The following is a 14161-nucleotide window of genomic DNA, read 5'->3' on the forward strand; positions in this document are numbered from 1 at the left end:
AATGGAGTCCATGCTGAGTTGATGATGATGTCCAGTCCTTCCTGTCACAGGGCCAGGTATCTGTGGACGCTTTTCTGTGGCATAGGAGGTGATGTGTCAGGTAGCTACCTACTCGCAAGGCAGATGAGACACCAGACTGAAAGCCAAATATCTTACTTCCTCTCCAGCAGGCGAGCTGAGGTCACAAGGAGCCCAGGGCCAGCTCAGGGGTCTGTTTTTTTGCCACTGGAATGTGTGTCTTCTAGAGTCTAGCATGATGGCACACAGCCCAATGGAGACCTGCCTGACCCATAGCCCTAATTAGCCCTCCTTCCTGTCCAGCTGGACCCTACCTGCTCAGGGCTCCGCACTACAGGCAAGACTCTCGTAAGCAGGTCCCAGCATAGGTCTCAATCTCGGCTGACAACCCTACCAGTGACCCTGTGCCCACCATGCTGTGCACAATGGCCGCCTGGTAAGCCCTAAGAACCTCAGTCTGGCGTGACGGGTGCCTGAAGGGCTAGGGGAAGTCTACGGACCATGGTGGGGTAACTCTGCAATCTGGAGTGAAGTGGGACCCTGGGACTCCTTCCTCCAAAGCCCTGGTTCCACACTCCTACCAGAGTGGCCGGAGTAAGTGCTGGGTAGGTATCAGGCAGAGAGAAGATGGACAGACTTTATTGGCAGACAAGGAAGTGAGGGTGACATCCGGAACAGTTGGGGTCACAAGGTGCATCTCTACCTTAGGCGCTGGGCGCATACTGCCGTGCAAGGCGATCAAAATCGTTCTCCTGCAGTGGGGGATCAGATGCCATGTGTGAGACAGACATAGCCTTCTCCCATCAGGACGTTCCCCATCCCTAGGAGCACCTGCTTTGCTCACCTTAGCCTGGTACTCCTTGATGAAGGGATGGGTCCTGTGCGCATCCTTCAGCTGAGAGAGGTATCGGTTTGTCACCTGAGGAGTGTGGAGTGGGATGAGTTAGACAGATGTGCACATCCAAAAGCCACTCTGCCCTGTAGAGCAGGGTAGGGGCAAGGGAGGGACTCTGATCCCCACCATCCCCAACCTAGAGCCAGGCAGCACATCGTACACACTGCTGGGCTAGCCTCAGGTGTGGAACAGAGGCCCCAGGGAGGGAGTGACCAAGATGGGGTGGGACACACTGAGGAGTCGGGCTCATGAAGCGTTGTGAGCTAACATGCCCTACACCACAGAGCAGTGTTCTCAGTCCTCCTATCGCTGCGACCCTTTAACACAGCAGCTCCTCATGCTGTGCTGACCCACTGCTCCTCCACAACTCTAACTTTGTTACTGCTATGAATCAGAATGAAAATATCTGCTATGTGACCTGTGAAAGTGTTGGTCAAGGGGCTGGAGAGATGGCCCAGTGGTTAAGAGCACTGCCTGCTCTTCCAGAGATCCCGAGTTCAACTCCCAGCAACCACATGGTGGCTCACAACCATCTCTAGTGGGATCTGATGCCCTCTTCTGACATAAAGTTGTACATGCAGATAAAGCACTCATATACATGAATAATAACATCTTTTTTTTCCTAAAGAAAAGAAAGGGATGTTTAGCCACTAAGGGGTCACGACCCATAGGTTGAGAACCAGCACTCGAGGATACAGCCCCAAGGTGGCTCCAGTCCAACCCTGACCACTCAGCCCTGAGGACAGCAAATAGATGCAGATGGCTCAGGCCTCAGCAGGCTCTATGCGGAAAGCTGCCCTAACTTCCTCTTCCCCTCAAATGAGCCAGTGGACGGTGCCTCCCTGGTCTCTGCCTGTGCTGCTGCTGTCCCCACCTCCACCACGAAGGGGCTGAGGCCTGCCCCTTGCTACAGCCTACCTCAGGGGGCTTGCCTAGGTGCTGTGACAGTACAATGAGGTTGATGAGGGTCTCGGGGTGGCCGCTGTCCTGGAAATAGATGGGGGACAGGCAGTCAGCAAACACAGGCCCTGAATCCACAGACCAACATCTGTCTGGTACCAAAAGCAGTCAGCCCAAGCCACTATAGGAACATGGGGTGAGGCCAAGCTGTCCAGAGTCCCTCCCCATGCACTCCTGCTCAGCCTAGCCCGGTCTACTCTCCCAGCTTTGGGGACACCGAGTTCACTTGCACCCCATGAAGCTACTGGTTAATTGTCATGCCCCCTCCCCAACAGTTACATCACCAGCCTCCTCTGTCTGGGCAGGGATGGGAGGCCAGCTCAGGGGAGGGGCTGGGGGGGAGTAGGGGTGGTGGTGGTGGGTGGTGGTGTGCAGACCAGCTGCCAAGTTCTACAACAGTGCACCTGTGCCTAAAAATCTCCAAAGCCAGCCGGGCATGGTGGCACATGTCTTTAATCCCAGCACTTGGGAGGCAGAGGTAGATCTCTGTGAGCTTGAGACCAGCCACCCTTGTGTGCACAAGGCCCTGGAGTCCACATAGAACAAACAATCCCTGAGGGCACACACCCATGCTAGAAATCCAGTCCTAGTCTCCAGAGCCAGGGACACATGAGTCTAGATCCTCAAGGAGCTGAGTTTGCAAAATGCAATCAGCTAGATTACAACTGGAAACACTACTGCTCTGGGCATAGTGGCAGAGAGCTTTCCTAGCATGGGCAAGGCCTGGGTTCAATCCCCAGGACCACAAAACAGAAAGCAGAACCGCCACTGTTCTAGGCAGGAGATGGTATGCCCTCAGGGGCTAAATATGGAGACACTACAGTGTAACGTGTGTTACATTAATAAACCGTTACACAGTGTTTGGGCTCACTGAGAAGCTGGCTCTAGCAGTGGGGTTGCCTTTACCTCCACTTTAGACCCACAGATATTTGGGTGTGTCCTCTAAGAACTCTCATCTGAGTGTGGGCGGCCCCCCAATTCTGTGACGGGGAAGAGAAAGCAGCCTAGGAATAAAAATGCTGTGTCCTGATGAAGCACCTTTCAACAGCTGCGGTTAGTGAGGTCCTGACAGCCAGGACTACTCAGAGAAACCTTGTCTGTCCATCCAACCAGCCAGCCAACCAGCCAGCCAACCAGCCAACCAACCAACCAACCAGCCAACCAGCCAACCAGCCAAAGCTCCCCTCCGGCCGGTGGCAACACAAGCCTGTAATCCCAGCACTCGGGAGGCTGAGGCAGGTGGATCTCTGTGAGTTCGAGGCCAGCCTGGTCTACAGAGCTAGTCCAGGACAGGCTCCAAAGCTACAGAGAAACCCTGTCTTGAAAAAAAGCAAACCCCACCCCCACAGAAAAAGCTCCCCAAAGCCTGTGGCCACAAAGGCTCCTACTGACCTCAGATGAGGCAGGAGCCCAGCACCCATACTGTCCTAATGGGAGATCTGGATCTGTCACAGCCAGAGTCTGTGAGCAGCATCTCCCTGGGGCGCTCACTCCACACATGACTTTCTTGGTTTTAGTTTCTAGCCGTATGAAACAGAATCTTAGTATGTAGCCCAGGCTGGCCTCAAACTGACAATCCTGTTGTAGATTCCTGAGTGCTGTGGTGACAGACCTTAAACACCCAGTCCTTCCTCTCCCATTTCAGAACCTTGTACATAAGAGGCTCTGAGCAACACCCATGTCCTACCAAGGACGGCCCAGTGGATGCCTTAGCCCAAACCCTTTGGCCCTCAATCTATTGGTGAGGTCTCTCTTAATTTTGTTTTGTTTGTTTTCCAACACAGGATATCTGTGTGTAGTCCTGGCTGTCCTGGAACTCACTTTGTAGACCAGGCTAGCCTCAAACTCAGAGATATGCCTGCCTCTACTTTCTGAGTGCTAGAATTAAAGGCATGCACCACCACCGCCCAGCTATGCCTCTTTAATTTCAAGTAAGGCATGTCACCCCAGCACCTGGACACCGAGGAACAAGGATTGCCAGGGTTTGAAAGCTCCCAGTGAGTTAGGTGAAGGGTCACCCTGGAGACCCCACAGCAGGCAGCAGAGGGGCAGTGGGTCTGGAGAGCATGTTGTGGCTATTAGTCAGGCTACCCAAGGCTTCAGTCTCATGACCAGCTATGACTGTTTTTTTCACTTGTTTGGGGTACAGTAGGTGACGGTGCTGGGATGACTAGATAGTCCTAGCATGCCCCACCCACCTTGTCCAGTGCCTCCTGCAGCACACCCTCCGCAGTCTCCCAGCGGCCCTGCGCTGAGTGGCAGGCTGCCTGGCCATTGAGCAGCAGCAGCGTGGGGGAGCACTTGTCAGCCAGCTCCTGGAAGATGTAGTAGGCTTCCTGCAATTTCTCACCACCCTGTGGGGACAACTGTGTCACTGCTGGTCATCTGCTTTCCCCCTGCATGCTCCACGACACAGCTAAGGACCCTACTCCCTCCCTGCAGAGAACCCTGTATAGAGAGAGGGGAGTGAACATGCTTACCTAGTGCCCAGCCCCAACCACGGCTGGAGGCTGTGCAAAAAGGTTTCTAGGGATGTGGACCACGTGCTGGGACCACAGGGCCACAAGACCTGTGACTATCAGCCCAGAGCTGTCCCCACATTCATTACACAGTCTAACACTAGGGGAAGGAGGCTGTGAAACTAGAGCTCAGCCAGGTGTGCAGACAGATCCTCAGGAAGCTCAAGTGGAGGTTCAAGGGCAACCTAGGGCACAGGGACACTGGCCTGTCACTCCAGCTACCCTGAGGCTAGTCGTAGGAGGACAGACTTCAAGCCTTGGGCGGGTGAGATGGTTCAGGTGCTGCTGCCATACCTAAAGACCAGAATTTCATCTCCCTGTGCACATGTGCTACCCCAAACACATGTATGTGAACAAGCCCAAGCCCTGCCTGCCTACAGGGTAAACTCAGGGCCATCAAGAGCAACCCAACCCTTATGAAGCCCTGTCTCAAAACAAAAGTGCAAATTTTTGTTCTTTTTTCAAGACAGGGTTTCTCTCTGTGGCTCTAGCTGCCCTGAACCTGTAGACTAGGCTGGCCTCGAAAATTAATTTTGAAAAAGGTCAGGGGCTGAAGAAAGGTGAGTGGCTCCCAGCACTTGCCACTCTTTTGTGTTTGTTTATTTATTTGTTTTCTCAAGACAGGGCTTCTCTGTGGAGCCCTGGCTACTTGAAACTCGCTCTGTAGACCAGGCTGGCCTTGAACTCACAGAGGTGCTTGCTACCCATTTTTTTGTTTTGTTTTGTTTTGTTTTTTGTTTTCCGAGACAGGGTTTCTCTGTGTAGCTTTGCGCCTGTACTGGATCTCACTCTGTAGCCCAGGCTGGCCTCAAACTCACAGAGATTGGCCTGGCTCTGCCTCCCGAGTGCTGGGATTAAAGGTGTGCTGCACCACCGCCTGCTACTCTTTAAAAGGACCTAGCCCACCACCCACTGGATGCCTACCTGTAACTCTTAACTGTGAGGGATCTGACACCTTTGTGTGGCCTCTTTGGGCACTGCAACCGTATGCACACACATGGACATAGCTAAGAACAAACTCACTTTTTTTTTTTTTTTTTTTTTTTGGTTTTTTGAGACAGGGTTTCTCTCTGTAGCTTTGCGCCTTTCCTGGAACTCACTCTGTAGGCCACATTGGCCTCAAACTCACAGAGATCCGCCCACCTCTGCCTCCTGAGTGCTGGGATTAAAGGTGTGTGCCACCACTGCCTGGCTCAAATCCACTTTTTAAAAGGGACAGGGAGGCTGGAGAGGTTAAAAGCACTGGCTATTCTTCCAGAGGTCCTGAGTTCAATTCCCAGCAATCACATGGTGCCCTCTTCTGGCCTGCAAGCAGACATACAGACAGAACATTGTATACAAATAAATAAATTTTTGGCCAGGTGCATGCCTTTAATCCCAGCCACTTGGGATCTCTGTGAGTTCAAGGCCAGCCTGGTCTAGAGATCGAGTTCCAGGACAGGCTCTAAAGCTACACAACAAAACCCTGCCTTGAAAAACCTAAATAAATAAACAGGCAAACAAACAAATAAATGGGGGGCAGAGAGATGGGTTAGGCATGGGGAGTGAGCCTGTGCCTCAGTTCAAAACCACCCCAACCACACAGCCAATTCGGTGCCAGCTTGGGCTATGTGAAACCTGTGCTTAAAACACAGCAAAAACACAAAATCCCTCAAAGCTAAATTTAATTAAAAATAAATAAAATACGGCTGGGGTGGAGCACAGTGGCAGTGCACTTGCCAAGCATGAGTAAGGCCCTGGGTCTCATGCTTGTTCCAGAAAAAAGAAAAAGACAAATAAACAAACCAACAAAACAAAACCTCCAAACTGAAAATAAATAAGCAAACTTCCAGAAAGCTAGACTGGGGTCTTCCCCACCCGGGAGGAGGGCTGTGTAAGGCCAGAGGCCTGGGTCCCCTTGTAAAGGCTTATGCACAAGAGAGCTCAGGAAAGGAGGCCAAACCCAAGAACCGGAACAGGGCAGCTGCCAGGAGGCAGGGCAGTGTGCGCTGAGGATGCCCAGCCTGTCACCAGTTCAGTTAAAGGAGCCCCAGAGCAGAGCAGAGCTGCCCCGAAGTCAGGAGACCTGGAGGGCAGGCCAGCTGCCCAGCCTGGACCACTTCCACGGGCTCTGCCATTAGGCTGCGGGTGAGGCAGAGTGAACAGAGATGCAGCCACGTGAGTGACACTTTAGTCCCCAGCCCCCAATGCCTGTGGAGCTTACCACAGCCAGATTGACCCAGGCAGTGGCTAGCTGGGTGAGGGTGGCATCCTCATCTTGGTCCTGCATTCTCTTCAGCTCCTTCCTAGGGCACAGGAGACAAGGTGCTGAGTGGCCTGGGGACAGACCCTCCACACTCTCCTCCTGTGTCCAGCTGACATGGAGTAGATAGACATGGCTGGCCCACCTGCTGCCCTACATGGTGAGGAATCTAGAGAGATGCTCTCTGAGGCGAGCTCAGCTGTGCAGCGCCAGGGTAAGCTCCATGTTTCCTGCACGCTCCAGAGCTCGAGAGATCTACTCCACCCCAGCAACAACCCCTCCCCACGTCCAGACACCATCAAGACTGTGACAGGGCAGTCTCCACCCACAGCTCAGCTTTACAGAGGATACAGGCAGAGCACCCATTCCCTCGTCCCCAGCACAGGACTCCAGGGAGAGGCTAGGTAAAGGACAGTGCATCACTTGTATGGAACAGAAATAAGGAGACGCCTCAGGGAAGCTGAGGCTGAGGTCCGGTCACTGTGGTCCCAGCTGTAGCTCACCGGGCTAGGTCCAGCCTATCCAGCTTGAGGAGGATCTGAATTGTCATGGCTGTGCTGTGGATAGGGCAGAGACAGAGTGGTCAGCAGGCGTCTGGCTTGCCAAGAGAAATACCCCCATTTTGCCAGTGAGCTCTCAGGGACCTGGGGTCTCCCTGGGGCTCTGTGGGGTCAGACTTGTGGGTAGAAAACCTGCTAGCCGCACTTCCTGGGGTCCAGACTTAGCCCTGTGTCTGCATGGGGCACCTGCATGCAGCACTGCCCACGCTGGCCCTAGAACACCTTCACCTGCCCCTCTCAGCCTCCCTCTCAGCCCCGGGGAGACAGGTGACTTGTGGCCACTTGTCCCTTGTTTTCCCTCTAGCCAGGAGCCAGCCCCAGACCCAGCAGTTGCTGAATCCATCCTTTTCTCCTATTTTCTTTTCCTCCGTTTCCAGGACGGACCCTTCGGTCATTTGCCCTTGTTGTCTTTCAGACAGGACTCCATGGAGCCTAAGCTAGACTCGAATTTGAGATGAGCTGGGGATGCCCTTGAATTTCAGATCCTCCGTCTTCTACCTCCAAGTGCTGGGAAGACAGGCAAATGCCCTTGCCTGCCCCACCCCACTAAAAACAAGCTCTCTCACTCTGTTGCCCAGGCTAGCCTCAAAACCTTAGTGCATCTGAGAGATGGTTCAGAGGGTGAGCACTTGTCACTGAGCCAAGTGACTTGGATTTGATCCCCAGGACCCATATGGTAGAAAAAACCAACTCCACAAATTGTACACTGGTCAACACACACACGCACTGTGGTACATGAAACCTGTCCCCAAATAAATTTATATAGAGATAAAAAGCCTTGATCCCGCTCCCTCAGCTTTCTAGGAGCTGGGATTTTAGGTATATACCTGGCCTGCCTGTCTTTACTTCTTATTTTTTATTTTCGCAATTCATACATGTATATAACATATTTTGATTATATTCCCCTCTTACTCAGCCCAGCCTAGTTCTCTTCTCTCTGTATTTTATCTGTGCGTGCGTGCGTGCATACAGCTCAGAAAACAACTTATGGGAGTCAAGGCTAGCCCGGCCAGTGAGACCCTCCTCAGAAAAGCTAGAAGGGAGCAGGCTCCAGGCACTCACCACTCAAGGCTGTCGCCCTGGTGCAGGGTGCGCAGGGCTGCATCCGGATTCTGGTCATGGAAGTAGACCGAGGCAGCCATTAGCAGGAAGGTGGTATTAGTCACATCCACACTCCTGCTCATCTCACGGTCCAGCTCTACCACGATGGCATCCCTGTGAGATGTGGCTGCTCAGTGAGGCTGAGGCAGGAATCGGCCTGTGCCCTGTGACTGTGAAGGATCCCATTCTTCAGGAGCACAGAGGTGTGTCAGTCCAGGGGTGCATGCCAACAAGCAGCAGAGTGGCCTGGCCCATCTCTACAGAGTGCCAGGCCACCCTAACCCGCCACACCAGTGTCCAGCCTTTGATGCCTGAGTCATGTATTCTCATGTAGATGGCAAAACAGGTTGAGAGAAGTGGGAGTGGGCACTCCAGGCCTGCTGGGGAGGCTGCATGTGACAGCTGAGAAACTGAATCATTTCTGTCACCCTCTGGGGGCTGGGAATCCCAAAGGCCTCTGTGCCAACATGGGTAGGCCTGGGTGCTGGTGAAGGGTGTGGCCAGCCTGGCTGCTAGGAAGGGACAGTATTCTTGGGTCCTCATAGGTTGCATCTGTGGCCATTGGACATGGCTTAGTGAACTGTTCTCAGAGCCCCCATGCTCTTCTCCATGCTAGGAACGGAAGCCAAGGCCACGTTCAGGATAAGCACACTCAACATGCAGCCATGTCCCCAGCCCTGCAGAGGGCTCTCCAGCAGGTCTGCCTCCACTGAGCGGGTGAGGGAATGGAGGCTAGGAAGTGAAGGGTGGGGAGAAGGGTACTCCCTCTGTGGGTGGAGTAGACCCTGGACCTGCCCCAGCCAGGCTCACCTCCGGTTCTCAGTGGCAAGGTAGTCAGCAAACATGCGCACAGCCTGGAGCTCTGGGGCCGAGGAGGGCTTGATCTCATCCAGGACCACGCCATACTTCCTCTACAGTCACAAGTGCACATCAGTCCTTCCCACCCGCCACCAGCACTGCCAACACACTGCCCACACCAGGACATTGTCAACTGCTCCAACAGCAGGCAGCAAGACTGCTAGGTGGGCCTTCCTCTGTCCTACCACGTCCCACTGCTGTAGCTGGTCAATGATATTGGCGGTGTGGGGACAGCAGTGCCCTACCTTTCCCTCATCTCCTGGCTTCGTCCTGGCACCTACGGCTACTTCTGGAGCCCCCTGTCCCTTGCTGTAGTATTTCTCATCCAGGCTGCTCTCAGACTTGCAGAAATCCCCCTGCCTCAGCCTTCCAAATACCAGAGATATTACCCTGCTGGAGAGTCTCACCCAGCTTTTCCTTGACACACACAGGAGTGTGGGATAGGATGGGGCTGGTGGCATAGATCATGTGCTGAGGCAGGAGGATTTCTGTCTGCCAAGTATCACTCTTGGGCACCTGAGCCCCGCGCTGGGCCAGAGTGAAGAAGAGCTTTTCAGAGATGAGTAGAAATATGTATTTTTGAGCAGGGTCTTGCTGTGTAGCCCACGCTACCCTCAAACTGAGCTCCTGCCTCTCCCTCCAAAGTGCTGGGGTGACAGGTCTGTGCCACCCTACACAGCTTGGGGTTGCTTTTAGAATGTGAGAATACACCTCACTGGTTTTTTTGTTTGTTGTTGTTGGTTTTTTTGTTTTTTTTTTTTTGAGACAGGGTTTCTCTGTAGTTTTGGAGCCTGTCCTGGATCTCGCTCTGTAGACCAGGCTGGCCTTGAACTCAGAGATCCGCCTGCCTCTGCCTCCCGAGTGCTGGGATTAAAGGCGTGCGCCACCAGTGCCCGGTCTACACCTCACTGTTTTACACGGGTAATGATGAAGCCAAGCATAGTGGCACACGGAGGTGGAGGGAGGAGGAGCAAGGTCATCCTGGGCTATATGAGATGGCCGCCAAGCCTGGGACCTGAGTTCAATTCTTAGGACCCACACAATGGAAGGAGAGAATGGAGTGCAGCAAACTGTCCCCTGCCTCCCCATGATTAAGAATCCTGACACAGGCCCCTGGCCTGGCTGCCCACAGCAGCTTTCCCGCAGTGCTTTGTACCCCTCCCCAGACTGGGTCCACACTGACCTGTGCAATATATGCTCGGTAAAGGAAGACGTCCCTCTCCACTTCTCTCTCGGGACTGGACAGCTGTGGAGAGACAGTCAGAGTGAGGTGGAAAGGCTGCTGGGCGGCTTCGGGGTGCCCATTCTAAACAGCTCTGGCATCCAGAAGACCCGGAATCCCACCAGAGCCTCCAGAGGGCTCACAGTATGAAAACCCATTGTCTCAACCAGTGTGAGCTGGAGGCTGGACCAAGTGTCATGGAGCGCAACAGCTCCATCAGCCACTGTGCACTCCAGCCCTCTGGGTGCTGACCAGCCCTGCTCATGGCTCCCATGGGGCTTTGATTTTATCATTTGGGGAGTTTTTTGGTATCAAGTGTAGTTGAGAACAACCCTGAATGTTGGATCTTCCTGCTTCTGCCTCCTGCATGCTGGGATGATATGTGTGCGCCACCATGCCTGGTTAAATAAGTGACTCCCAAAGGACACTCAGAGAAGGGTACCATCAAAGATAGCCAGCCTGGGGGCTCTGAGTCATCCTTGGTAAGACACCAATGCTGGCTCTTGGTGTCTTCAAGGTGGGGGACCTGTGGCCACCCTCCAGTGTCTGCAGCTTCACTACCTTTCAGGGCCAAGGCCCCCAGGACCCTGAAGCAGGAAGTGGGAGGACAGGATGGCCTGCAGACCTGGCTGGCAGGAGATGCAGAAGCAGGAAAACGCCCATTATCTCAAGATCAGCCTGGACTTTGAACATAGTGAGAATGCTGGGAATAAAGAGTTCAGGCCTGGGCTGGAGAGACGGCTCAGCAGTTAAGAGCACTGGCTGCTCTTCCAGAGGACCAGGGTTCAACTCCCAGCACCCACATGGCAGCTCACAACTGTCTCTAACTCCAAGACCTGACACCCTCACACAGACACACCAATGCAAATGAAGTAAGAGTAAATAAATTATTTTAAAAAAAAAAGAAGAAGATGATGATTTCAGGCCTTTCCCAGCATCCCTCAAAACCTGTAGAGCCGACAGTGAAGAAGCCAGAGGCTTTGGAAGGAGTGAGTCAGTTGAGATCTGCTGGCTCATCTGAAGCTGAAGGCCTGGATGTTCTACAGCAAGAGAGTGGCTAAATGAACCTCCAGAGGTATGGGCTGAGGAGCCACAAAATGACAGAGATGTTGAGTGTGTGCAGGCCTTGGATTCTATCCCCAGAATTTCAAGAGATGGAGAAAGAGACAGTCAGATACAAAGACAAAGGCGGGGGAGACTAGACCCACCTAAGATTTTGGCACACAGGCCAGGCCATTCCATGGTGAGCGGTTACATACATTTATTTTAGACAAAGCCCAGGATGGCTTCTATTGATCCTCCTGCCTCAGCCTCTGGAGTAGCTGGGTTCACATACCCTCAGGGGTCCTGATCACCATAGTGCCCAACACTCTAGCAACTAGCAGCTCTCATGGGCCTGAAGCTGATGCAGGGAGAGCCTGCCTCAAGCCACCTACAACCCTAGTGCCTCCTGCTAGGAAGGAGCAGATGTGTGATGGGCTGCTTAACTTAGCTGAAGGATGTGGCTGAACTATGATACACCCTGAGGTCCCAGGTGGGAACTGGGATGGCTGGTGTCTGAGACATCCGCGGTGGTAGGTATAAAGAGGTTAACATGAGCTATAGCAGTACTGGGCAAGGATACACAGAAGAAAAGAACATCAGAAAGGTCCATGAGAGCTGGGTGTCATCCAAAACCCTAAAGAGATAAGGATAGGAAGGAAGGAGTTTAGTATTCAGAGTCACTGAGTCAGCTTGCCTGGCCAGTGACTGGTGACTTAACACACTTCAGAGTCAAGAATCAGGAACACAAGTCCTTAAGAGCAGCAACACAGAGGGAGGTTCTAAGGACGAGAGGACCCCACATCTGTTGTTCTGAGATGGAGGAAAAGCCAGGGACTGAGAGAACCTTCTAGAAGCTTAGGAAGACAGCCAATGCATAGTCACTGGGAAAGCTAGGAAATGAAGAGCCTGAACAAGGCGGAGCCCACTAAGTCTGAGATGTTAGCCTGGTAAGAATAATGCTGTAAGCATTCTACTGAGCCATGCCCCAGCCCCTCAATGCCCCGAACCTGGAATGCCAGGCTGTTTTCACACTCAGAACAGCCAAGCCTAAGACCACCACTGTCCATAACACATTCTCCTGTCATTTCCTGACTGCCTGCTCTGCCTCTGTCACCAAGGCATTCTGTCAACTCCACCTCCCAGAGCCCAGTGGAGTGGGCTGTGAAGGAATGAGTGACAGGGTGACCTGTCAAGAACAGCCCAGCCTGGTGCTGATGCTGTGCTCCTCTTTCATGAACAAAAGACAAGCCAGGCATGGAGAAAAAGGCCTGTCATCCCTGCATCTGGAAGGCTGAAGCAAGATTGCTGACTGTTTTACAAATAAATTCAGGACTGGGACTCAGTTGGTAGAGCACTTGCCTCGATGCTGTGGCTTCCATGCCCAGTACTGCATAATTGGGCATGGCTAGGAACAACTCTGATACCAGCGCTCTGGAGTGGAGGCAGGAGCATCAGGAATTCAGTGTTCTTCAGCAACATGGGGAGTTTGAGGGCAGCCCTGGGCTAAAGGAAATCCTGTCTTCCTTTTATAACTCTGGGAGGGTGGGGGGCAGTTCAAGACAGGTTTCTCTGTGTAGCCCTGGCTGTCTTGGAACTAACTATGTAGACCAATCAGCCTGCCTCTGTGTCCTAAGTGTTGGGATTAAAGGTGTGTGCCACCATGCCTGGTCTTTTATTGCTTAAGATAGGGTTGCAATAGTACCCCTGACTGGCCTAGAACTCCCTATGTAGATCAGGCTGGCCCTGAACTCACAAGTGCAGGGATAGAAAATGTGCCTGGCTTTAGACATAAAAAAGTGAGGCAGGCCTGGGCAGTGGTGGCGCACTCGGGTGGCAGAGGCAGGCAGGTCTCTGTGAGTTCGAGGCCAGCCTGGTTGAGTTCCAGGAAAGGCGCAAAGCTACACAGAGAAACCTTGTCTCGAAAAACAAAAAACAAACAAAAAAAGTGAGGCAGTGGTGGCCCACGCCTTTAACCCTAGCACTCGGGAGGCAGATCTCTGTGTTCGAGGCTAGCCTTGTCTACAGTGAGTTCCAGAACAGCCAGACATAAACAAAAAGAAACACTGTCTCGGAAAAAAGGGGTGGGGGGCGAAACAGTAAAAGTTTTAAGATGGAAGAAATGGCGCACACCTGCCACCTCACCAGGACCCTAACTTCAGGTCAGCATAGGCTACAGAGTGAGCCCCTGTCAACCAACCCACATAATTTTGGGAACTGGGAGCAGGGGTGCACGCCTGTCATCCCAGCACTGGAGGTGGAGACTGAAGGAGCAGGACTTCAAGGTCAGCCTCTGCTATACAGTATGTTCAAAACAAGCCTTTGCTACTAGAGAAACCGCGTCCGCCCAGAGCCGCAGCGCGCGCCGGAAGCAGCCTTGTCCGCCGCCCACCTTCACTCGCTGCGCCTCGTTGATGCACTGCTGGTAGCTGCCGATGTAGAAAGCGTTCTTCACGTCGAACAGCTCGTCTACCTCTCCGGAGCCGCCAGAAGCCGCGCTGGGAGCCGGAGGAGCCATGTCGCCACACCTATAGCCAGCCCTCTTCCTGGGAGACACGTAGGCCGGAAGCAGGACTCCGCCGCCAGGAACTGTGGGAAACATAGTCCTACTGCACCAATCGGCGGTATTGAAACTGAAGCCGCGTGGTGCATAGCCTCCTGGGAATTGTAGTTCGTCAACGAACACGACGGTTTCAGGAAGAAAACGCCAGAAAAGCGGTCAAGGCTGGGATTGGCCGAGGAACC

At 53.2% G+C, this 14161-nt stretch overlaps 1 protein-coding gene across 1 annotated transcript; it reads right to left on the reverse strand.

Moving 5' to 3' along the window:
- Window positions 1-637: 637 nt before the first annotated feature.
- Window positions 638-13994, reverse strand: Cope (COPI coat complex subunit epsilon). The gene is made up of 10 exons (XM_036166830.1): window positions 13809-13994; window positions 10337-10399; window positions 9106-9206; window positions 8257-8409; window positions 7138-7191; window positions 6596-6677; window positions 4072-4227; window positions 1832-1900; window positions 863-937; window positions 638-770 (listed from the first exon to the last, which is right to left on the reverse strand). The coding sequence occupies exons 1-10, from the start codon at window positions 13932-13934 to the stop codon at window positions 723-725; spliced, it is 927 nt and encodes a 308-aa protein (XP_036022723.1). The 5' UTR covers window positions 13935-13994; the 3' UTR covers window positions 638-722.
- Between the last annotated feature and the right edge of the window lie 167 nt (window positions 13995-14161).

Source organism: Onychomys torridus, chromosome 17 (assembly GCF_903995425.1).
Source record: "Onychomys torridus chromosome 17, mOncTor1.1, whole genome shotgun sequence".
NCBI classification, from domain to species: domain Eukaryota; kingdom Metazoa; phylum Chordata; class Mammalia; order Rodentia; family Cricetidae; genus Onychomys; species Onychomys torridus.

Bases quoted from the DNA above. Each gene is read 5' to 3' on its own strand.
- Cope (XM_036166830.1), bottom strand. From the start codon at position 13,934: ATGGCTCCTCCGGCTCCCAGCGCGGCTTCTGGCGGCTCCGGAGAGGTA. The intron at 9,207-10,336 runs GTCAGTGTGGAC...TTGTGACTGTAG, and splicing joins ACCGAGCATATATTGCACAG to AGGAAGTATGGCGTGGTCCT. The intron at 938-1,831 runs GTAGGCTGTAGC...CACACTCCTCAG, and splicing joins ACCTAGGCAAGCCCCCTGAG to GTGACAAACCGATACCTCTC.